Consider the following 25,311-nt stretch of genomic DNA (forward strand, 5'->3'; position numbering starts at 1 on the left):
GAAAAGGGTAGAGTGCCTTCTCCGGGTTGGGGAGGATGTCCTGCCCCTTGTGGAGGAGTTCAAGTATCTTGGGGTCTTGTTCACGAATGAGGGGAGGATGGAGCGGGAGATCGACAGGCGGATTGGTGCAGCGTCTGCTGTGAAGCGGGCGCTGTACCGATCCGTTGTGGTGAAGAGAGAGCTGAGCCAAAAGGCGAAGCTCTCGATTTACCGGTCGATCTACGTTCCTACCTTCATCTATGGTCACGAGCTTTGGGTCGTGACCGAAAGAACGAGATCCCGGATACAAGCGGCTGAAATGAGTTTTCTCCGTAGTGTGTCTGGGCTCTCCCTTAGAGATAGGGTGAGGAGCTCAGTCATCCGGGGAGGACTCAGAGTAGAGCCGCTGCTTCTCCACGTCGAGAGGAGCCAGTTGAGGTGGCTCGGGCATCTGGTCAGGATGCCTCCTGGACGCCTCCCTGGTGAGGTGTTCCGGGCACGTCCCACCGGGAGGAGGCCCAGGGGAAGACCCAGGACATGCTGGAGGGACTATGTCTCCCGGCTGGCCTGGGAACGCCTTGGGATTCCTCCTGAGGAGCTGGCCCAAGTGGCTGGGGAGAGGGACGTCTGGGCCTCCCTACTGAAGCTGCTACCCCCGCGACCCGACCCCGGATAAGCGGAAGAAGACGGACGGACGGACGGAGACGGACGGACAAAATAAACAAAAGGTTATCCACAGTTAAACAGCTAGGAGGGTAAAGATCAGGGGTCCGTTCTTCGTACGTTGCTTAAAACATCCGAGATCAAATGACACATCCAAGATGACTTCATCCGGCTAATCATGATCCGGCTAATTGGGTTCTTCCAACACACCTGTTGTTTACGATTAGTATCACTGGATTGAGTTATCTGAGACAACTGCGCGTTCATGCTTTTGTTTAAAAGGGGAAATGTATCGATAGTAGAAACAATGATCAGCAGCGCTGCTATTGGCTGCTCAGCATGGCCAAAGAACGCCCACAGTTTTTCTCCCAAGCAGAACAAGAGCTTTTAATTGAAGGTCATGCCGAATTTGAGTCATTAATTAAAACACCTCAAAATCTGTTAAAGCCAGGAGAGAGGGCAGGCTAAAAGCAGCAGACAAATTAATGCGTAAATACTGTCCATGGTAGATGTTTCTATCACATTCTACAGCATGAATTTTTGCATTTGCATCTTTATAAATTTGTTATTTGTTCTTTTATATCAGAGCCTCCACGGGGCCCACTAGAACATGTGGACAAGTAAAAGTGGAATATTCTACAAAATGGTAGCCTTTAATTATTACACTTTATTTAAAAAAGGCAGTTGTTATGTCAAGAGATCCAAATTTCAGTGTCATTCCTTAGACACGGGAAGTAAAGGACACGTGCAAACTGGGAATTTTAACCAAAAAAATCTTTATCCATAAAAAATGAAAATCTTCCTTTTCCAAGTCATCCACAGTTTACACGGTAAAACTGTATTGCTCCGTGTCTAGATAATCTGTCCATAGTTTTTTCTAATACAATATACGGCTCGACAGGAAGCAAGCCTTTCAAAGTAAAACTAAACTTCACAATAAAATTGCCCGAACAACTCTTCTTACTGAATATGATAAAAATAAAAAGCAAACTATCATACAAATAACTTACATATTTTAGATTTATGGCTCCAACATCAAGTTTTCCTCTTTAAAAGTCACTGTTAAATGATGTGTTTGTCTGTTTATAACAGCCACCAAGAAAAATCTCTCTACAATTACACTGTTGCGCTGCGCTAAAGGATCCTGTCTATTGCGCAATACGCGATTAATTATTCTTGCACCTTCCGCAACAGGTTGCTGTCGTAAAAATGGACATGGCTACAACAGACTTCTCTATCTCCTCCGCTTATACAGCCGTGATCTAATCTTGTTTACATGAAATAAGCCTGCTCTGGAGCAGGCTTAAGCTGGCGCACATGTTGCTATGACAAGTGCAGGATGTCTTTCGAAGAACCAAACGATCCAAGATCATGCCAAATCGTCAACAATGAAATCCTGCTAACTGAGTTAGCGACGTACGAAGAACGGACCCCAGTTTGTGCACAACATGTAAACACATGAAATCCTTTAAATCCAAATTCACCTTATTGTCCAAACAAATTTCAAACAAATCTTTCACTCATTTTTCCATGTTAGCCTTGCAAACAGAAGCTGCCCAAAACATAAAAAATACAGCAAATTACTGAGCGACCTACAGAGAATTCTGCCATCTGTTCTCTGGTTTTTAAAGAAAATGTCACTTCGGCTGGTGTCCTGTCCATCATCACAAGATCTTGAAGCAGCAGGAACTTAGTGATCTTCAGTCTGACTCCATTTAAAGGACAACTCTCTTAAACTGAAGGATTTTTATGCTTCACTTAATTAAGCCATGTTTCCAAACCTGTGGAGGACGACACAGAAGATGCTGCTTGGCTCAGCCTACATGTGAGAGCAGACGTTCAGCATCATGAACTTCAACAAAGTCCATCTCAGATCACGTTAACAGACCAACATCTGAGCTCTATCCTGAGATTTACCACAACAAAACTAACTCCAGACTTTGATGCACTGGCAAAAAGGGATACCACCAGCACTGTTCCTGCTGAAAGTGAACATGATTTCACTATGATGTGGGAAAAAAACACATTTGGAAAATAATTTGTACAATAAGCCTTGGATATTCATGCTTTACTGTCTGTTAAATGCAAAACCTTTATGCAATGGCTTTACATGTCATTTTTAGTAGTTTATACAAATACTTCATACATCTGCTCCTGGCCCCGCCCCTCTGTCAGATTTAGGAACCCACTGTGGCCCACATGTCAAAAAGTTTGCCCACCCCTGCCCTAGCTGAGGAGGAGGAGGAGGTCAGCTGAAGTCAGCTTGGTAGAGATTTATATTATACCACAACCAAACCTTTTACTGAGGAGGAACATTTGGCCTGAGAAACAACAAGCTATTATTTTTATTTTTAATGAAATCTGCAGCAATGTGAACTACAGGAAATGGTTATACAGTGATGTGATTAACATTAAATGTGTGGATTATAATGGAAATCATTAATATCTAACAATATTACAAAATCAACAGTTAAACCTAAAACTGTTTATTATCAAATTCTCGTATGAAAATCCAGTTTCTAAAGCAGCTTGTAAATCATGTAATATTTAATAAAATGTAAAATATTAAACAACAAACATCTGTATTCAGCTCAGAGATACTGAGGCACCAAACTTGATGAATTAATTTTATTCTTCACATCCATAAAATAAATATCTGATCAATTCATCACTAAAACTGAATCTTATCTATTTATTGAGAGACAGGCGACGGTTTGTGATCGTGACTAAATGAGGATTTTAAACAGCTTTGATCATCTGAGCTTCTGGATGAGGACTGATCCTGTTTAGCTGCTGCAGTTTTTACACTTTTGTTAATTTTTCTGAAATGGGCCAGCGCACACCCGGGTGTCTGCCCCTGCACGGGGGGGGGGGGCTCGGGGCCTGTTGAGCTGGTAGGGGGCATGGACATTAACACCAGCAGATGCTCTTCCCCTTCATTGGATTGGCACTCTGGTAGTGGGGGGAGGGGGAGTAGGGACTAGCCCAGCCTAGATGTCCACTGTCGAATATATGGTGAGTTGTTTGAATGTTAGTGTTGGTGAGGGATTAAGTCTATGGGTGGGGGGTGGGGGGGTGTGGATGTTCTGGTGGGCTTGTGTCCGGCCCCCTGTCCCGGTCCTGGTCTGTGAAGTCTCCCGGTGCGGGTTTCGCCTGGGGGGTGGGGTTTGGGATGGATCGTGCGGGCTGGCTGACCAGGTCCCCCCTCTTATTTATTTATTTATTTTATTTTTTGGGGGGCTAAAGCAAGTAGGCTTGGTGGGTGGGCTGGGGGGTGGAGGTGTTGGTCCTGGTGGGTGGTTGGCTGGCAGGCCCTGCGGCCTCTCCCTGGCCCCCAGGCTATGGTGGTGCCGCTGGCGAAGCCCCCTTCTCCGGGTGGGGCTTTCGGGGAGCTGAGGTGCCTATTGGAGTCAGTAGGGGAGCTGGCTCCCTAGGATGGCTCCCTAGTCGTTTGCTCCCCATCCCCGGACTCCTCCCTCTGCCTGCTCCATCACGCCACCACACATGCACTTTGTTATGGGTCCCCTGACCCCTGCCTCTGTGCTCAGGGAAGGCGGGCCTTTGGTTCTCCACAACCACTATCGAGCTATTTCCTTCTGGATAATTTTCACCTAAACTAGTGCACTCTCACAAACTCCCACAGTTGCAGGGTTCCAGGTATTAAGTGTTCACTTATATACAGAAAGCCCATAATTTATTTATTTATTTTCTTTCACTTTCTTTTTTCAGGTATCACTTTACACATGTCAGCTTAAATAATAATACATATGATTTAGCAATGGCATCAAGGTGTTACTCGATTGTATCTGTTGCTTTATGTCTGTTGGTTGTGCTGTTCTTTTTGCATCTCTCTTTCCAGGTGATGGAGCAGACAGAGGACGTTTTATCATTCTCTCTCATTCTTGTTTGTCAGGACTCAGGGGCAACTCTCGTTGCCGGCTCTGCCATCTCTGCTTCTTCCACAGGTGTTCAGGGTTGACTGTTGGGCGGAGCACGCACACCTGCGGGCAGTTGAGCAGCACCGGGCCCCGGTATAAGAACTGCGCTCGAACAGCGGGAGGATGCCAGAGTGTTACCGTTGGGGTATGACCAATCGGCCACGGATTTTCGCCTACTTACCTTTTCCGCAGACTAAGACAGTCCTCTATGTCTCCTAGGTTCACTCCCTGAGCTCAGACGTCTCCTCTCGTGCTCCTGCGAGTTCTCCCGTGCTCCCGTGATCCCTCTCGTGCTCCACTGGTTTCCCTCTGAGTCGGCTTCTCCGGACCCAAGGTACCCCCCCGACGATCTTCTGGTTCCTCCCGCTATTCTGATCCATTGGATTCCCCCGGTGCTGCTCGGACCCACTCCTGCCCCAGCTTCCCACGGACACCCATCTCCTCCACCGTGTGCTAGGCTGAGACCGCAGTGAAGATTTCCACCGGCTCTCTTCCCTGGACTAACCGTTTGTTCTCCTCCGTAGTGTGATCTGGCTCCCTGGTCCCCGTTCGTGTGCCCCAGCGTCAGCTGTGGCAGATTAGCTCTCCCTGTTGTTCCTTGAGAATAAAACCCGTGAAATCTAATCTGTCTCACCGAGTGTATTCTGCATGTGGGCCAAACATCTAAAAGCAAACATGACAGAAGAACACTCTGGCCAGATTGACTCAGCGAGTACACTCGGTGGGACTCTAGCCGTCCAACAGGATCAGATCTGGGGGCTAGAAGCCGCAGTATCCGGGTTGCAGGACCAGCTACAGGGTTTTGCTGCCCAGATCAACCAGCTGACAGGTATGTTGAGCGCTAGCCGCCAGCCAGCTGTTTCCGCGTCTCCCGGCCCCTCCCCTGACCCCGCGTCAGTAGTGACGTCATCGGGAATCCCCGAAACCTCATCCCCTAATCCGGAGAAATTCTCCGGGGAGAGTGGTGACTGTGGGGGTTTCCTCTTCCAGTGCTCCCTAGTTTTTAATCGTTCTCCCAGTCTGTTTACCCACGATTACGCTAAGATCTCTTTTATTTTACGGCTTCTTACCGGAAAAGCCCTTAGATGGGCGGAGACCCGCTTCCCTGACTGCCAACAGTTCGGCTGCTCTTTTAGTGATTTCCTAACTGAGATTAAGATGGTTTTCGCGGCCGACTCAGACGAAGTGCAGAGTTCCCAGCGGTTGTTGGCCCTTCGGCAGCGGGGCAGACGAGTGGCTGATTTCGCCATCGAGTTCCGTACGGTGGCTGCGGCTGCGGGTTGGGAGCAGCGCGCGCTGAAGTCCGTGTTTTTTCAGGCATTAGATGAGTCCCTCAAGGACGAGCTGGCGCGTCTAGAGGAGCCAACCACTCTTAATGAATACATAACCCTCGCTGTCCGGCTAGATAACTGGCTTTGGGCTCGGGGCAGAAACCGGCCAGATAGACCCCTCATTTATCGGCTACCTCTGCCCGAGCGGAACGCCTCTCGACCCGCCGTGACTCCTCCATCGTCCCCGGAGCATATGCAGTTGGGCCGGGTTCGGCTCACTCCCTCTGAGAGGCAACAGCGAATGAGTTCACGATTATGCATTTATTGTGCTTCTCCCACCCACTTTATTAAAGATTGTCCAGACCGGCCAAAAGATTAGGTTTGTCGGTTGCAGAGGGGGAACCGGCGGACCGATCTCAGTTGTCTCTTTCTACTCCTCCACGCCTCTGCTTAAAGGCAATGATCGTCTCCGTGCGAGACGCATTTAAGTTGTCCGCCCTAGTAGATTCGGGGTGCGATTTTAATTTATTTGACAGTTCTTTTGTTCTCCGCGCTCGTCTCGAGACGGTTCCCCTAGAAACTCCCCTTCAGGTTTCTGCCCTGAACGGAGGGCTTCTTCCAAGAATAACCCATCGAACCAAGCCTTTAGAACTCGTGGTCTCTGGCAATCACAGAGAAAAGATCTCATTTCTAGTTTTTTCCTGTAAAGCATGCCCCACTAGTTTTAGGTTTCCCGTGGTTGCAACAGCATAACCCACTGATTAATTGGGCCGACCGGCGGGTTGAGACCTGGTCACCTAAGTGCCATGCTGACTGCTTGCAGTCAGCTGTACCCCCCTGTCAGGTGCACACACTGCCTCAACCTCAGGTAGATCCCGAGACCTTAAAACTGGTTCCAACGCCCTATCATGACTTAAAACAGGTCTTCAGCAAGGCTCAGGCATGTTCGCTCCCTCCGCATCGCCCGTACGACTGCGCTATTGATCTCCTGCCTGGTGCCCCGCTGCCGACCAGCCGCCTCTATAACATCTCCCAATCTGAACGTCAGGCCCTCGAAAAATATATTAAAGGAGTCGTTAGCCGCTGGGTTAATCCGTCTGTCATCCTCCCCACTCGGTGCCGGGTTCTTCTTCGTCTCAAAGAAAGACGGCTCCCTTCGCCCCTGCATCGATTACCGTGGCCTAAACGCTATAACTGTTAAAAATAAATATCCACTCCCACTCCTCTCCTCCGCCTTAGAGCTGGTTCAATCTGCCACTGTCTTCACTAAGTTAGATCTGCGTAACGCTTACCACTTAGTGCGGGTCCGCCGGGGAGATGAGTGGAAAACGGCCTTCAAGACTCCCCTGGGGCATTTTGAATATCAGGTCATGCCCTTCGGCCTGTGTAACGCCCCTGCAGTGTTTCAAGCCCTGGTAAATGACGTTCTCCGCGACTTCCTAAACATCTTCGTCTTTGTCTACTTCGACGACATCCTCATTTACTCCCGCAACCAAGCCGAACATCAACACCATGTCCGCCAAGTGCTCCAACGTCTTCTTGAGAACCGGCTATTTGTAAAGGCGGAGAAATGTGAATTTCACAAACCCTCAGTCTCATTCCTCGGCCTCATCCTGGAAGGGGGGCGGGTCCGGTCTGACCCCGAGAAAATAAGAGCTGTCCTCGAGTGGCCCGTACCCAATTCCAGGAAAGAATTACAGCGTTTCCTTGGGTTCGGCAATTTCTAAAGGCGTTTCATCAGAGGCTACAGCCAGGTCGCCACCCCTCTTCATGCCCTCACCTTGGTAAAGATTCCTTTCTCGTGGAACCCTCAGGCTGACTCGGCGTTCACCACCCTAAAGAAGCGGTTTTCTCAAGCACCCATTCTAATCCACCCTGACCCGAAGAAACAGTTCACAGTGGAGATTGACGCTTCTGACACCGGGGTGGGTGCAGTCCTCTCCCAGAGCTCTGACCAAGACCAAAGGTTACACCCATGTGCCTTCTTCTCCCGACGTCTCTCCCCGGCAGAACGAAATTACGACTTCGGAGACAGAGAGCTGTTGGCAATAAAACTCGCCCTGGAGGAGTGGCGTCATTGGCTCGAGGGGTCCCAGCAGCCCGTCCTGATCTGGACAGACCATAGAAACCTGGCCTACCTCCAGACGGCGAAGAGACTGAACCCCCGTCAAGCCCGCTGGTCCCTTTTCTTTTCCCGTTTTTGACCATTTCCTATCGCCCCGGTTCCAAGAACCAGAAGCCAGACGCCCTGTCCCGCCTTTACTCTCCTCCCGACTCAGAAAAGAAACAAGCACCGATTCTCCCGCCGTCCTGTGTGATCGGAGCCCTCCGTTGGAAGATTCAGGACCTAATCTCCCGAGGCCTTCAGACCGAGCCAGACCCTGGAACCGGACCTCCAAACCGTACCTACGTGCCTTCTTCAGCCCGACCTCATGTCCTCCAGTGGGCCCATTCTACAAGATTTTCTGCTCACCCTGGTATCTCCCGACGCTTCTGGTGGCCCACCTTGTCCCAGGACGTAAAACAGTTTGTCCTCTCGTGCCCCATCTGCGCCCAGAACAAGTCATCGAACAGACCCCCCGCTGGCCTCCTTCAGCCCCTGCCAGTTCCCGAGCGCCCCTGGTCGCACATTGCCCTCGATTTCGTCACCGGACTCCCCTCATCACAAGGAATGACCACTATACTCACCGTAGTCGACAGGTTTTCCAAGGCATTCCATCTCATCCCCCTCAGAAAGCTTCCCTCTGCCCTCCAAACGGCCCAGCTCCTGGTGAAACACGTGTTTCGCCTGCATGGTATCCCGCAGGACGTTCTGTCTGACCGTGGTCCCCAATTCATCTCGCGGGTGTGGAGAGAGTTTGCCATGGCCCTTGGGGCCCGGTACACCCTCACTTCCGGCTATCACCCGCAGACCAACGGTCAGACAGAACGGTTGAACCAGGAGCTGGAGACCGCCCTCCGCTGCCTCACCTCTCAGAACCCCACAGATTGGAGCAAATTTCTCCCCTGGGTTGAATATGCCCACAATTCCCACATCTCCACAGCCACAGGCTTGTCCCCCTTCAAGGTCTCCCTTGGCTATCAGCCCCCGTTACTCCCCGAGGACAATAAATCCATCACCGTCCCCTCTGTCAACGACCACATCACCCGCTGCAGACACTATTGGACCCAGACCATCCAAGCCCTCAAACACACAGCAGAACAAAACAGACCATCCAAGCCCTCAAACACACAGCAGAACAAAACCGCCGATTCGCTGACCGGAAGCAAGTCCCAGCCACCACCTACCATCCCGGTCAGAAAGTCTGGCTGTCCACCAGAGACATCCCCTCTAGAGCTGCCTCCCGAAAGTTGTCCCCACGTTTCACCGGCCCCTATGAGATCATCTCCATCGTCAGTCCCACCACCGTCCGTCTCCGCCTCCCATCTCACTCCTGAGTCCATCCCACGTTCCACGTTTCTCAGATCAAGTCTGTCGTCTCTAGTCCCTTGTGCCCTCCGGCCGAACCCCCTCCACCCACCCAGGACCACCATGGACGTCAGATCCAACGGATCGTGGCCTCCCGTCCACGTGGTAGAGGTTTCCAATACCTCATGGACTGGGTTGGTCGCGGTCCCGAGGATCGGTCCTGGCTCCCTGGTTCCGCCATCCCCGACCTGTCTCTCATTAGCTCCTTCCTTGCTTCTCGACCCTCCACGTCCTCCTCGTGGTCGCCAGGAGGCGACCCTTGAGGGGGGGTGGTGTCAGGACTCAGCAGGCAGGGCCGGGCAGCTCGCTGCCGGCTCTGCCATATCTGCTTCTTCCACAGGTGTTCGGGGTTGACTGTTGGGCGGAGCACGCACACCTGCGGGCAGTTGAGCAGCACCGGGCCCCGCTATAAGAACTGCGCTCGAACAACGGGAGGATGCCAGAGTGTTACCGTTGTGGTATGACCAATCGGCCACGGCTTTTCGCCTACTTATCTTTTCCGCAGACTAAGACAGTCCTCTGTGTCTCCTAGGTTCACTCCCTGAGCTCAGACGTCTCCTCTCGTGCTCCTGCGAGTTCTCCCGTGCTCCCGTGATCCCTCTCGTGCTCCACTGGTTTCCCTCTGAGTCGGCTTCTCCGGACCCAAGGTACCCCCCCGACGATCTTCTGGTTCCTCCCGCTGTTCTGATCCCTTGGATTCCCCCGGTGCTGCTCGGACCCACTCCTGCCCCAGCTTCCCACGGACACCCGTCTCCTCCACCGTGTGCTAGGCTGAGACCGCACTGCCCCCTCCCCGGTCAGGTTCCCAGCGCATCGTGGTAAGCTTACGCTCCTAGAAGATTCCCTGGACTAACCGTTCTCCTCCGTAGTGTGTTCCGGTTCCCTGGTCCCCGTTCGTGTGCCCCAGCGTCAGCTGTGGCAGATTAGCTCTCGTCCTCCCTGTTGTTCCTTGAGAATAAAACCCGTGAAATCTAATCTGTCTCACCGAGTGTATTCTGCATGTGGGCCAAACATCTAAAAGCAAACATGACATTGTTGTTGATGTTTCACCTCTGCTGACTGACCTCATGTTCATGGACATGAGAACTAAAACAAAGTAACTTTAATAACTCAGGGAGGATTTCTATTCATCAGTCTGATTTAATTTCAGTTTGGTTTAGAGAACAACTCCAAGAGCAAAGCTCAGGCATCAGTAACAACTTTGTGGAGGAATATAATTTCCTCATTGAAGCATCCTGGAGAACCTGAGCAGCTATTAAGGTCTGGCTGCTGATAAACTCTCCAGATCAGGTCAGAAATGACCAATCCTCCACGTTTCCTTCACATCTCTGCCATCTAACTGACTACAGCTCCTTTTCTGTTGCTCACCTGTCGATACTAATTTACCAGGTAGTTTCACTTTTACTGGGGCTACTTTCAAAGGTCAAAGGTCGTGGTCTGGTGAAGGTCTTTCCAGGTTTCCCAGGATTGTTAAAGGGATAAAGCAGATTCACTTTGTCCTTTGGTCACTGCTGGGAAATAAGGCAACAAATGTTTTCAAGAAGCAGAATAACTCAGAGATTTATGTCAACATGATGTCCTGGTCAGAGGATTGAGGTCAACATCCCATCTGCTGCTGGAAGTCCCAGCCTCTACATGACAACCAGGAGGAGGTCTGAATGTTTGGTCACTGCTTCTGTATTTTATTATTTTTCATGTTTCCTGTCTGGTTATTTCAGGCATGAAGAAGCTGGTTGCCTCCATTTGCTCAACAGAAGGAAACCTCTAAATTGAATCTTAGTTTTATAATTGATTTTATTAAATCAGGACTTTGTCTGGTATCTAAACAGACACATTAATGAACTAGGAACCAGTGTTTAAATAACCTTTAACATTTTGTGTTATTCTTGGTCACTGCATCTAAATTATGGAACTATCTTCTCTCCATATCAGAGGAGCTCAGACCTGGAAAATTTACAATCTCTGCTGAAGACCCACTTCTTTGCTGTTGTGTTTATTTTATCCTGTTTACAACATTGCGGAAAAGCAGAGACTTCTTTTATAAATGTGATTAATAGATAAATGTGACTTAAAATTTAACTATAAAGCCATCTACAACACATTAGTTTTGTGTTTTAAATCAAAGATAAAAACAGAGAATCCAGCTCTGATCAGTTTTTCAAACCAGTAAAATCTGTTTGTTCTTCTTTAAATCTGTTATTCAGGCAGAAAAACCTGAAGGAACAAAATAACAGTTTCTGTTTGGACCGGCTTTAAGACTGCAGTAGTTTACCACCAGTAATCTGACCTGTTCATGGATACAAACTAACAAACTAAATATATTCACAGAACTACTGGTCACAGGAAATCACAGCAGCAAACAACAAGAAAATGATGCGCCTGGAGGTTTTCACAGATGTTCTGAGGTTCCTGAAGGACGATGCTCTGAAAACCATCAAACACCATCCAGCAGGAGGAGAGATCTCAGCCTCTGACTTCACCTGGGTGCTGACTGTTCCTGACAGCCTGAAGGATGTTACTAAACGGATCATGACAGAAGCTGCTGTTCTGGTAACATCATGATTTTAAGAGTCCAGCAGCTCTGAAATGTTCAGCAGAATCAGACTTTTTATTTCTCCTCCAGGCAGGTCTTGCAGGAGAAGACACTAAAGACAAACTGGTGTTTGTTCTGGAATCAGCAGCAGCTTTGGCCTGGTGTTTGAAGCCTCCACCTGATGGCTTCATCACACAGAACCACAGCAGAACCTCCCAGGATCAACCTCCAGAACCAGCAGGCGCTGTTACCAGCTGTAACGGTACTGTCTGGATCTATAAAGTCTGTCATTCAAACATCCACCATAAAACAAGCGTTGGTCTGAATTATTAATTATCTGTTTGATCCTGTTGATGCTGATAACTTCTGTTAATATTTAAGTTTTTGTTACATTTTTGTTATGAAAGTTTCAGAGTATCAATCAATTTATAATCTAAGATAAACTGAATAATTACAAATAACATATTGATAAATAATATAAAGGGGGAGTGTTGGCCTAGTGGTTAGAGCAGCGTGCTTGCACTCAGAGAAGGATGCAAGTACCAGGTTCGATTCCCTGTGCCGGCACCCTGGGTCCCTGAGCAAGACCCTTAACCCCAGATTGCTCCCCGGGCGCCGCACATGGCAGCCCACTGCTCCCCAAGGGTGATGGGTTAAAAGCAGAGAACAAATTTCGTTGTAATGTATGTTTAAATGACAAAAAGATGATATTACATTGTTACATTACATATCCAAACCAATCTATGTGAAAAAAAGTTCATTTCCTCCTAAATCTAAAAATAATCTCGACTCAAAAACCTTTTTTAGTTTCAGGAATAAATCTTTAAATCTCTGAGGAAAAATTTTGTTCCACTTTTGTTTGCAGAATATTTTTAATTCAGCTACATTAGAGGATTTTCCAGCAGGAGTCGATCTCCGAGGTTATTTCACAGCATCTTAAACTGATTTTAGTCCAGACTTTGATTAGGCCACTCCTTTATTAAACAGAGTCAGACTTGCTGCTTAGCTTGAGTTTCTCTTGAACCATCAAAGACTTTCCCAGAAATCTTGGGGATCAATCAGACTTTTTGTGGACGGGTCTTTGTGTTCTTTTGGGCCAGCAGTGGTTCTGGCCTTAAACTCTCCTATGGAGGCCATTTTAGCTCAGTCATTAGTATTTATCTTTATTAAAGTTATTTATATTTGTTCAATGTCTTCAGTTTATATATATATTGATGTTCTGGTTCTGGCCACGGGGCGTTTGGGGTATAAATACGTGAGCTTAGAGAAGACCATTGATGCTGGTGGTGGTTCTGTGGTTTTCTACCAGTCTGTCAGTCAATCAGGCGTCTGTCCAGCAGTCCTGCAGGAGTCCTAGCAGGAGAGGCAGCAGGAGGCCTGCCCCTCAGCCCTTTTCTGCTGGCTTGTCTTGTTGCCTCTCTGGTCGGGAACAACAAGCTTTTCCATCGTGTCCTTTCCTCTGACACCCTCTGCATTCTGCTTCCCTAAATCAACATCTATCTGCTGTGTCACTTTTCAGTAAATCTGTAACAAACCTTCCTGGTTGCTTCTCTCTTTGTAGTCTCTGATCTGGAAATGGAAGGTGCTCTGACAGATCTGTGATCATTGCTCTGCATTTTGCTTTGTTCCTTCATGGACCAATCCCTGATCATAAACTGACCTCTAAGTCTCGCTTTGACTTTCTGTCCTCCCTTTGAGCCACATGCAAATAGTCTATCAAACGGGTTTCCCAGCGAGCATACGAACACCCAGGCATATCAGGATTTTGTGTCATAAGTAGAGACACTAAAGAAGGAACCCCATCCAAAACTGCCCCTCTAAATAATTCACCCAGATTGGAGCAATTTGTTTTAGGATCCACACCTGTGTGTTTGATCCATTTCTCTGCAGCTTGAGTTATGTAATCTTTAGGACGCTGCTGCAGGTCCCAGGCGAATTCAGGAAGCTCTACTGATGTGGATAATGAAAAGTGCTGTGTAATTGCAACTTCAAAGGAAGAAATTACTGAAGACAATAAAGTTTCATCAGGCATGTGGGACGATTAAGCTACATTTTCGATGACAGCTATTACAGACGCAGACACAGAAAGTCTTAAAATGGCTCTAAAATTACAGAGAGCCAGTTGTAAGCCTTTGGGTAAACTTTGTAATTCAACCAACCATGATCAACCACCAGCACTGATGCTGGGGAGTTTATTCACCAGAAGTTGCACATCCCCAAGTGAACAAGTACAAAATTCCTTTCGGATTATATCTACTTATTTATTTATTATAACTAGGGCTATCAAACAATGAAAACCTTTTAATCACATTTTAATCGCAAATTATATTTTATGTCTGAAAGTGTATACATTCATTAGGCATTTTAAAATGCTATTTTGCAATAGATAACGCTAGTAAGAATTACACTCTTACAGAAGGCATCTTCCCTTTTTTGTTTTTTCCCAATTTATAATGCCTCAAACAGATGTTTAATGTTCTCCCAAATTTTCAACAACTTTCCCGAACTTCTAACCTCTTTCTAACTTTTAGGCTACAGTTTAAAATAAAAATTTCCTCCAAAACTCACCAAGATGCAGCCGGCCGTGCGCTTCCCAATGCAACTCACCCAATCAGCTTGCAGCCAATACCTCAAATCGCTTTTCTGCATTGAAACTCCACCTGCACTTCAACAAACATCATTAATGCATCAACCTTTTTTCCAATGATTTCCAAATTACCCTTAGTTTTTTACCCATATTTTTACTTAACCAGACACACTGCTCCACAGCACTTCTCTTATCTTGGGGCCCACACACGTGGGGAAATTGACACACACACACACCTAAGCAGAGATACACACAGAGACACCCACACTTTGCAGATCCACATGCCCCACCAGTTTTTGTTTTAGCACACTCACACAGCATGGATCCCATTCACAACCGAGACATTCAAAATGTTGCACAAGACATTAATATTTAGACACAGCAAGCGCATCACGGAGGGTCCGGTCCTTTTCTGCAACCCTTCCTTTTTTAATACCTCCTTAGTCTAACTGTTGTGCTTCAGAATCCCATTCTGGAGCTAGGGAACAATCCAATTGTCCCCCTGGGCCCCCTTTTAAAATCTCTTATTCTTCTATAACAGCTTCCCCATTCAGGATCTTAACTGTTCTTACTCTCAACTTTTAGATGTTATGTATTCTCGGCAGTTCCTATCCCCTGCTTCTTTATGAGTGTCCTATTTCTCAAGAGGTAGCACAGTCCCCTCAGCCCTAATATCACCCGTTTGACAGTCTGGTTTCCGTGTGGCCAATCCCCGGACATGTTTTTTGCCTTTATGTTATATCTTTTTTATTTTGTTTTATTGTATTTTTCAACAGCCTTACCACTTACGGCTTCTTGGCTTTTATTTTCTTTAAATTTCTATCTTATTTTACGTTTTTCTGACATGGACATACACATAAATCCCATTCAATAATTTCTCGGTTTCAACATAAATTCCATTCAAACCTAGTTGTACTGTTCAGCCTCTGAGAGTTTCAGAAGAGAGTATCTTAAACCACAGCACCTCTTAATTTAGCCTACACATCTAACATTTTGCCAATGGAGAAAAAATCTCCTTACTTTTTTCGGTCGACCTGTGGTGCTGCAGAAAAGTCTTCTTTTCGTGTCCAAATTTCGTGTCCAGTTCCTCTGCTTACTGCCAAAATCCGGGTCACGGCACCATGTTAAAGATTGGGTTTACCAGCCTGCTGTTACATGTCTATTGAAAACCCATCTTATCCCGGTTCCAGATTTGGCCGCAAGTGAGAAAACATTAATCAAGAGGTAGAACTGTTTAATATGCGTATTTAATTCATAGAAATGAAATATGGAGACAGAGTTTACATTACCAATCAAGATGATTTCACCGCGTGGTCGAAGTCTGTCTGAAGTAAGTTTTACCAAGACATTTCTTTTTATCAACTTTATAACTCCTCCTGCTCGCTCAGGGGGAGGATGACTGACCCCTTCTCTTTCTGACCACTCCCCCCCCCCGTGGGCAATAAAACTCCATGTTTATCTTACGCTGGAGCAGGGAGAGGCAGACACCACTCTGCTTGACTAAGATATTTTCTTAACAATTTCCCTCTGTTTTGATCATAAATAGATCAAACCAAAAACTAGGCTAAACTAAGTCCATGTCTTGAAACCCTTAAACAAAGTGTAAATGGTAAGATGCAATATTGTAACCCACTATCCCCTCTGTTGGCGACTTATGAAATCAAATTAAGTTCAAATTTACCCCTTTAATGTAAAATAACCCAAGTATAAGCTAATAAGCTACTAAACCTATCTAGATCCCAAACCTACTAGAATTAAGAAACGTAAGCACCTTTATCAGAGAGGTGCAAGGCTAAGGGAACTTTGCAACTAACAGAAACTGTTATATCATCTAAATACGACTTTAAGAGTCCTAACCTAGATTAACAAGATGTCTTTTTAGAAATTAATATAACCTGTGAAAGCACTACACTCAGATCAAACAGAATAAAAACCAGATTATCATGCAATGCAAAACCAAGATTCTAACAGTACTAGCATTCAACATCTAAGGAATATGTAACTCATATGGGAAATACAGTGATTACAAAATGCTTGACTAAGATATTTTTGTAATGTTTGGTGTAGAGATGAACCCAGAGTTCAACCAGACGCTGTCGTAATCCTTTTGTGGAGTTTATTGAAGGAATGGTGAGGGAAAAACAGGCAAACAAACTGGATCCAGGCTGATATTCAGACATCACACGGCAAGGCAGACTCAAAAACCAAAGAACAGGTCAGGCTAAACAAAACACAGGAGGGCTCTTACCAGCAAACGAGAGAGGTGATTGTGAAGTCCCGGCAACAAACAGAAAACTAAGAGGGGTTTAAATAGGCGGGCAGACACAATAGCAGGGAGGGACTAACTAACCAAAACCAGGTGGAAATAATTGAGGGAGCAAACAGGACAAATCTAAGAATAAAAATAAACCTAAGCAGAACAAACTAAAGACAGAAGAACAGGCTAAGACTAAAAGTGATAACACGGTAAACCAAAACATAACACCAACAAAACAAGGATCCAGACAAAAATCAAAACAGCAAAATAATCAAAGACAGGAGAAAAACAAAAACATAAACCAGAACTATAATCGGAATATTACAGAGCCCCCCCCCCCCCCTCAAGGGCGGATTCCAGACGCCTTCCAACGTATACGAACAGAACAAAAAAGAAAAAAATAAATCAGCCTGGGCGGGAGGAGGGGGTTCTTGGAAGGAGGGCCAGGGTCTGATACAGAACATATTTAATAAAGTCCAAAACGAAAGTCCAAACAAAAAACAACCCAGACAGGGCGGACTAAAACCAACAGACATGTTCCAAACAAAAAGTCAAAAGTCAAAAGACAAAAGTCTGGTGGACGTCCCGGAAGACGACCCCGGCGTGACAGACGTTCCGGCGGGCGTCCAAGAGGACGACCCCGGCGTGACAGACGTTCGGGCAGGCGTCCAGGAGGACGGCCCCGGCATGACAGGTTCTCCGGCGGACATCCCCGGCGTGACAGGTTCTCCGGCGGACATCCCCGGCGTGACAGGTTCTCCGGCGGACGGCCCCGGCGTGACAGGTTCTCCGGCGGACGTCCAGGAGGCCGTCTGCGGATCAGGGCGACAGGAGACCGTCGGTGGAGCAGGAACCTCGGAGGCCGGCGGCGGGGCCTGGAGAGGGAGAAAACAGAGCCTGCCGCCGGATTACAGGCTAAGGGCGGCGGCGCCCGGTTACTGGCTACAGGTGCGGGAGCCTGGCTACAGGTGCGGGAGCCTGGCTACAGGCGACTGACGCGGGAGCCTGGCTACAGGCGACTGGTGCGGGAGCCTGGCTACAGGCGACGGAGGAAAGAGCCTGGCTACAGGCGACTAAAGAATGAGCCTGGCTACAGGCGACTAAAGAATGAGCCTGGCTACAGGCGACTAAAGAATGAGCCTGGCTACAGGCGACTAAAGAAGGAGCCTGGCTACAGTCGACTAAAGAAGGAGCCTGGCTACAGGCGACTAAAGAAGGAGCCTGGCTACAGGCGACTACAGCAGGAGCCTGGCTACAGGCGACTACAGAAGGAGCCTGGCTACAGGGGGCTGAAGGGAGAGCCTGGCTACAGGCGACTGAAGGGGAAACCTGGCTACAGGCGACTGAAGGGGAAACCTGGCTACAGGCGGCTGAAGGGGAAACCTGGCTACAGGCGACTGAAGGGGAAACCTGGCAACAGGCTGCTAAGGTGGGAGCCTGGCTACAGGCTGCTAAGGTGGGGGCCTGGCTACAGGCATCAGGAGGCCCCGGGCTACAGGCATCAGGAGGCCCCGGGCTACAGGCATCAGGAGGCCCCGGGCTACAGGCATCAGGAGGCCCCGGGCTACAGGCTTCAGGAGGCCCCGGGCTACAGGCTTCAGGAGGCCCCGGGCTACAGGCTTCAGGAGGCCCCGGGCTACAGGCTTCAGGAGGCCCCGGGCTACAGGCTTCAGGAGGCCCTGGGCCACAGGCGTCAGGAAGCAACGTCAGACCCTTCGCAACCAGCAGTCTTAGGACCAGCTTCTGGAGGGTCTCAGAAAGTGTCATCCAATAAAGTCTTTCCCAAAGTTGGCTGTCCACGAGGGCAATAAGGGGTCTAGACTTGCACACAACTCCGAGAGGCTCAAAGTCTCCAGGAGACCGCAGTTGCTGCATCTTCTTCGGAGGCCCAGGGTGCCCGAAGAACGAAGGATCCCCCTGGGTTCCCGCCTCACTGGTCAGCGACGGACCCCTCTGGGTTCCCACGTCACCTGTCGGCGACGGACCCCCCTGGGTTCCCACGTCGCATGTCGGCGACGGACCCCTCTGGGTTCCCACGTCGCATGTCAGCAACGGACCCCTCTGGGTTCTCACGTCGCACGTCGGTGACGGACCCCTCTGGGTTCCCACGTCACGTGTTGGTGGAGGCAGGACCTCCTGACCCCTCTCACCGGACTTGGGCGGAGGCGGGTCCTCCCGGACCCCCTCTCGTGACTTGGGCGGAGGCGGGTCCTCCCGGACCCCCTCGTTGGGCGTCGGCCAGACCCTCGGGGACAGACTCAGGAGCCGAGGCGTCGGCCAGACCCTCGGGGACAGACTCAGGAGCCGAGGCATCGGCCAGACCCTCGGGGACAGACTCAGGAGCCGAGGCGTCGGCCAGACCCTCGGGGACAGACTTAGGACGGCTGTAGAAAGCCTTGAGTGCTGACCTGTAATGCCCCTCCACCTCTTTTAATTTCCTCTCCAACTCCTCTGAGTACTGGAGAAAAAGAGCCTCCCTAAGACGCCTGATTATGGGGGCAAAAGTTCTGATTTTATTCTCCAGTGTTGAATACTCAGAGTCACGGTCACCAGCGGGGGGAGCTGTGGGCCTCTTGGCTCTGGGAGGCGAGGAAACCCCGTCCGCTAGACCGGAAGTGGAACGAGGCTGGGAATCGCCAGTCGGGTGAGGCCGGACTGGCTTATCAGGCGGCTGCCTGCCTATAGTGGACGGATGACTAGCGGGCGAGCGCTTCTTTCTTCGGCGGCGAGCCGGCGGACCTTGCTGGAGGGTAGATGCTTCCTGACCAGATGCGACCGCTGTAGCAGATGGCGGTCTCGGCGGCTCCTCGTAAGAAGAGGGAAGCTGCATCGGTTCTGGAAAAAGGTCCGGACGGATCTCCCGCACCACATCTGCGTGAACCTCAAGAAAAAAATCTAAGTCTGGACGGGCACGCTCCGAGGAGGACAGACGGGAGGCTTGAGGTGAGTGAGCAGCGAGCACCGGCTTGCTAGCAGGATTATCGGGCTCGCGCAGGTGCGGGAGCCTGGCTACAGGCGACGGAGGAAAGAGCCTGGCTACAGGCGACGGAGGAAAGAGCCTGGCTACAGGCGACTAAAGAATGAGCCTGGCTACAGGCGACTAAAGAATGAGCCTGGCTACAGGCGACTAAAGAAGGAGCCTGGCTACAGTCGACTAAAGAAGGAGCCTGGCTACAGGCGACTAAAGAAGGAGCCTGGCTACAGGCGACTACAGCAGGAGCCTGGCTACAGGCGACTACAGGAGCCTGGCTACAGGGGGCTGAAGGGAGAGCCTGGCTACAGGCGACTGAAGGGGAAACCTGGCTACAGGCGACTGAAGGGGAAACCTGGCTACAGGCGGCTGAAGGGGAAACCTGGCTACAGGCGACTGAAGGGGAAACCTGGCTACAGGCTGCTAAGGTGGGAGCCTGGCTACAGGCTGCTAAGGTGGGGGCCTGGCTACAGGCATCAGGAGGCCCCGGGCTACAGGCATCAGGAGGCCCCGGGCTACAGGCATCAGGAGGCCCCAGGCTACAGGCTTCAGGAGGCCCCGGGCTACAGGCTTCAGGAGGCCCCGGGCTACAGGCTTCAGGAGGCCCCGGGCTACAGGCTTCAGGAGGCCCCGGGCTACAGGCTTCAGGAGGCCCTGGGCCACAGGCGTCAGGAAGCAACGTCAGACCCTTCGCAACCAGCAGTCTTAGGACCAGCTTCTGGAGGGTCTCAGAAAGTGTCATCCAATAAAGTCTTTCCCAAAGTTGGCTGTCCACGAGGGCAATAAGGGGTCTAGACTTGCACACAACTCCGAGAGGCTCAAAGTCTCCAGGAGACCGCAGTTGCTGCATCTTCTTCGGAGGCCCAGGGTGCCCGAAGAACGAAGGATCCCCCTGGGTTCCCGCCTCACTGGTCAGCGACGGACCCCTCTGGGTTCCCACGTCACCTGTCGGCGACGGACCCCCCTGGGTTCCCACGTCGCATGTCGGCGACGGACCCCTCTGGGTTCCCACGTCGCATGTCAGCAACGGACCCCTCTGGGTTCTCACGTCGCACGTCGGTGACGGACCCCTCTGGGTTCCCACGTCACGTGTTGGTGGAGGCAGGACCTCCTGACCCCTCTCACCGGACTTGGGCGGAGGCGGGTCCTCCCGGACCCCCTCTCGTGACTTGGGCGGAGGCGGGTCCTCCCGGACCCCCTCGTTGGGCGTCGGCCAGACCCTCGGGGACAGACTCAGGAGCCGAGGCGTCGGCCAGACCCTCGGGGACAGACTCAGGAGCCGAGGCATCGGCCAGACCCTCGGGGACAGACTCAGGAGCCGAGGCGTCGGCCAGACCCTCGGGGACAGACTTAGGACGGCTGTAGAAAGCCTTGAGTGCTGACCTGTAATGCCCCTCCACCTCTTTTAATTTTCTCTCCAACTCCTCTGAGTACTGGAGAAAAAGAGCCTCCCTAAGACGCCTGATTATGGGGGCAAAAGTATGGGAGTTAGGGTCATTTTGACCTTTTTTCCCTGGCTCTCGCCGATGGGAGCAGGAGGAAACCATCTGGAGTCGTTATTTACTAGGACTGTTCCAAGATATGTCAAGTAGTGGAACTAATCGCTCTGTTGTTGTACTTTTCGTGATAAACACACACACACCAATGGAGACACACAGACACTTGTGTTTAACGCACACACATTATGTTCCTTTAAAATGACGACCATTGTATTTGAATGTCAGAATTCGCTCCGGAAACCCGTTTGTACGTTTCTAGGCATAATAAAGACGAATTCTCGTTGTTAAGACAAAGGAACGCCATTTTCTCTGAGTCTTTCTTTCTTTTTATAAGGTTAATAGTTAAGTAATTCTCCCACAAAAGTTCTGATTTTATTCTCCAGTGTTGAATACTCAGAGTCACGGTCACCAGCGGGGGGAGCTGTGGGCCTCTTGGCTCTGGGAGGCGAGGAAACCCCGTCCGCTAGACCGGAAGTGGAACGAGGCTGGGAATCGCCAGTCGGGTGAGGCCGGACTGGCTTATCAGGCGGCTGCCTGCCTATAGTGCACGGATGACTAGCGGGCGAGCGCTTCTTTCTTCGGCGGCGAGCCGGCGGACCTTGCTGGAGGGTAGATGCTTCCTGACCAGATGCGACCGCTGTAGCAGATGGCGGTCTCGGCGGCTCCTCGTAAGAAGAGGGAAGCTGCATCGGTTCTGGAAAAAGGTCCGGACGGATCTCCCGCACCACATCTGCGTGAACCTCAAGAAAAAAATCTAAGTCTGGACGGGCACGCTCCGAGGAGGACAGACGGGAGGCTTGAGGTGAGTGAGCAGCGAGCACCGGCTTGCTAGCAGGATTATCGGGCTCGCGCAGCATAGCAGCTCCTGATCGGAGTAAGCGTCTTGGCGACAGGTTCACCATGTTGTGGCCGGGACTTACTGTAATGTTTGGTGTAGAGATGAACCCAGTGTTCAACCAGACGCTGTCGTAATCCTTTTGTGGAGTTTATTGAAGGAATGGTGAGGGAAAAACAGGCAAACAAACTGGATCCAGGCTGATGAATATTCAGACATCACACGGCAAGGCAGACTCAAAAACCAAAGAACAGGTCAGGCTAAACAAAACACAGGAGGGCTCTTACCAGCAAACGAGAGAGGTGATTGTGAAGTCCCGGCAGGGACTTCACAATCACCTTTCTTCACAATCACCTTTCACAATCACCTTTCTGGAGCAGCTGATCTGCTCCAGGAATCAGATCAGCATTTCCAGATGCTGGAGGAGATTATTTTGACTCCATTGATGCTAAAAGAGGCAGAAGTCTAGTCAACAGGTATGGAGGATATTTACAGACCGACCAGCCGTGCTGCTCATTTAGAGGCTTTTACTCTTGATGCTGATTCCTGGATTAATGCGATCAGAAGATTCATCTGTAGACGTGGTCCAGTCTCCTCCATCAGGTCAGATTATGGCACCAATTTATGGAGCTAACAGAGAACTGAAAGAAAGTCTGGCTGCTTTGAACCAGGACAAAATCCACCAAACTTTGGTCCAGGATGGCATAAAGTGGCATTTTAATCCACCTGCAGCCTGACATCAAGGTGGCATCTGGGAGCTCCTGATTGGCTCAGTCAGAAGTGAACTCACCTGAGTTTAAAACAGCAGGTTGTGGATGAGGAAGCATTGCTGACTGTTTCTGTGAGGCTGCAGCCATCTTAAATGATCCATTACTCAGGTCTCTGATGATCCAGAAGATCCAGATCTCCTTACACCAGATCACCTCCTGATATTAAAGGTGAACCCGTTACGCCACCTGGACTGTTAGAAAAGCAAGACCTGAACCTGAGGAGGAGATGGAGACACGTTTCAGGATGTGGCTGAATTGTTGTGGATCTCTGAGTTTTTACCCTTGATGCAGGAAAGACAAAGATGGAGGAGAGAGAACAGAAACATCTCTCCTGGGGAGAAACCTTAAAGAGCTTAAAAGAACAGTCATGTTTACTTAGAGCTGTATTTGGATTTGGAATTATTTGCTGCATCAACCAGTACCCCCATGATGCATCTGGTGATTATTTTAGTTATGTTTAGTTTGATTTATGAGGTTTGTCTCTACAGGCTTTGTATACAGGCCAATGTTTTTGACTTTGTTTCTGGCCTGTTCTTGAATTTCTTTAGATCATATTTACTATTACTGTTTGATATTACTGTGAACTCATCTATCATAATTTTACTGGAACTGATGGCTAGTATGAAGCATTTGTCTCAGAACCACTAACATAAAATCAAAAGAAAAATGGGTCAAAAAACTAAGAGGAACAGTGTCTCAGCTCTGGGAGGAGAATGGATTGGTCCCTTGATAAAACAGACAAACTTTGACTCACATTTTAATTAATCTTTTTCTCTGCTTTTATGCACCAGCCTGGTAAGTGCAAAGCACTGCTTGTAGCAATTAAAAGGCAACACATTAAGTATGTATGTATAGTTTTCTGCAACTTTTTCCAACTTTTTTAGGATGTTTAATATTGAGAGAATTTCTGTAAATAATATAAAATGCATTTGTACTACATTCTGTACATTTCTTGTGTTTTTATTGAGGTTATAATTCAGGTATCATTCTTCTACATTTCAGCAAACATTTAAGTTTTCATTCTTCATCAACTCCAATCTCTCCCTGAGTCTCATAATTTCAGAAAAATTAAATATTTCTGGTAAATTACATTTTTTAAATGGAGCCTCATCTCAGGCCTCAGGGCTTTATTATCAGACGTAGCATCACCTCCTCTAACACTGAATCATGACACCTTCAGCATATTTTCCTCCAATATCTGTCAAAGACGTGTCACTCAGACAGAAAAACTCTCCCTGTCCATTTTTACTGCATTAGTTCACCTTCTAAGGTTGGTCTGATGGAGCTGCTTTGACTCAGAGTCACTGATCTGGAAACTTCTCCAGAGTTTTTCAGCATCACAGACTCTGGTGACAGAGATGGTGAGAAATAAACCGGCTTAAAAGCCTCCAGCTGAGCCTGAAGCTGAAAACACCGAACATGTTTCATCCTGCAGCTCAGTGAGGTTTCTGTGTTTGAACAGATCCAGCAGGAGGTCCAGAACCAGGAGGAACCAAAGTTCTGCTGGAGACCAGAAACCCAGACAGGAAACGGTACCTTGTTGTCGAGTGTGGAGGTAAATGTTAAACACGGTTATTTAAATGTTTATTGACAGACGAGCTTTAAAATCTTTGTTCACACTAAGAATCCAGATAAATGAGGATTGATGTAAACTTTTAGATTAATGTTTGCTGGATGTGAGTTTGAATGTGAAATAAGTTGTTTTCTGAGATTTCTCCTTTATTCTGTTTTATTCTCTTCCTGTTTGTCAAAAGATCTAATTATTAACATCACTGTTCATGAAGTCCTGGAAGGAGGAGCCTTGAAGATGCTGAACAATGACTATAGACGTTATCTGGGAGGACGAACTGTGGACAGAATATTCAAGGAGTTCCTCGGAAAGATTTTCTCTCATGGAGTATGGATACAATATGAACAAAACTTTCCCAGTGAGGTTCAGAAAATTATGTTTGAATTTATCCGTCTCAAACATTTAGATGAAGATGTTCAGATCAGCTGCCCAGATACTCTGAGAGAACGAGCTCAGAGAAAGAAAGACATTGAAACGTTCTTTGCTTCAGTGGAAGGAGCTTCCTGGGAGGATGGAGTCATCAAAATCACTAGAGACAAACTGAGGTCTTTCTTTGATGACAGTCTGCAGGGAATCACTGAGGGTATCAGAGATGTATTAAATAGAAACTCCAACATTGGGTTTATTGTGTTAGTGGGAGGCCTTGCTGAGAGCCAGATGCTCCGTCAGTTCATCACTGATCAGTTTGGACATCAGTATAAAGTCCTGTGTCCTCTTAGACCCCAGGAAGCGGTCCTGAAAGGAGCCGTAGAGTTGGGGAGAAACCCAGAGTTGGTCCAGTTTGACTGAATTGTTTTTACTGAGAATCATTTTCTGTTTATGTTGCTGTGATTTATTTCCATAAACAGTTTTTAGGAAAGGAAATGATGTTAAAATGTGTCAACATGTAGTTTTAATCCCTGATTTTTGGTTCTACAGAAGAAAATATTTATCTTTATGGAGGACATCGCTGATGGAAGAATGATGTAC

At 48.7% G+C, this 25,311-nt stretch overlaps 2 protein-coding genes across 2 annotated transcripts in view; both read left to right on the forward strand.

The window, feature by feature from the left end:
• Positions 1 to 4,862, forward strand: part of LOC105924182 — a 52,979-nt gene extending 48,117 nt beyond the window's left edge. Inside the window, exons 9-10 of the mRNA XM_036138671.1 lie at positions 4,608 to 4,673; positions 4,800 to 4,862. Of these exons, the coding sequence (XP_035994564.1) occupies positions 4,608 to 4,673; positions 4,800 to 4,862 (129 nt within the window). The remainder of the gene's footprint in view (positions 1 to 4,607; positions 4,674 to 4,799) is intronic.
• A 6,796-nt stretch (positions 4,863 to 11,658) lies between these two features.
• On the forward strand, positions 11,659 to 24,545 carry LOC118563780 (heat shock 70 kDa protein 12B-like). The gene is made up of 3 exons (XM_036139677.1): positions 11,659 to 11,870; positions 11,944 to 12,115; positions 24,235 to 24,545. Exons 1-3 carry the CDS (start codon positions 11,691 to 11,693, stop codon positions 24,336 to 24,338), a joined length of 456 nt encoding a protein of 151 aa, XP_035995570.1. The 5' UTR covers positions 11,659 to 11,690; the 3' UTR covers positions 24,339 to 24,545.
• Positions 24,546 to 25,311: the final 766 nt, after the last annotated feature.

The sequence above is a fragment of the Fundulus heteroclitus genome, chromosome 7, assembly GCF_011125445.2.
Source record: "Fundulus heteroclitus isolate FHET01 chromosome 7, MU-UCD_Fhet_4.1, whole genome shotgun sequence".
Lineage (NCBI taxonomy): Eukaryota > Metazoa > Chordata > Actinopteri > Cyprinodontiformes > Fundulidae > Fundulus > Fundulus heteroclitus.

Coding starts and splice junctions, on each gene's coding strand:
- LOC118563780 (XM_036139677.1), top strand. CDS start 11,691: ATGATGCGCCTGGAGGTTTTCACAGATGTTCTGAGGTTCCTGAAGGAC. Junction 11,871..11,943: donor TGACAGAAGCTGCTGTTCTG/GTAACATCATGA, acceptor TTTCTCCTCCAG/GCAGGTCTTGCAGGAGAAGA. Junction 12,116..24,234: donor CGCTGTTACCAGCTGTAACG/GTACTGTCTGGA, acceptor GTGTTTGAACAG/ATCCAGCAGGAGGTCCAGAA.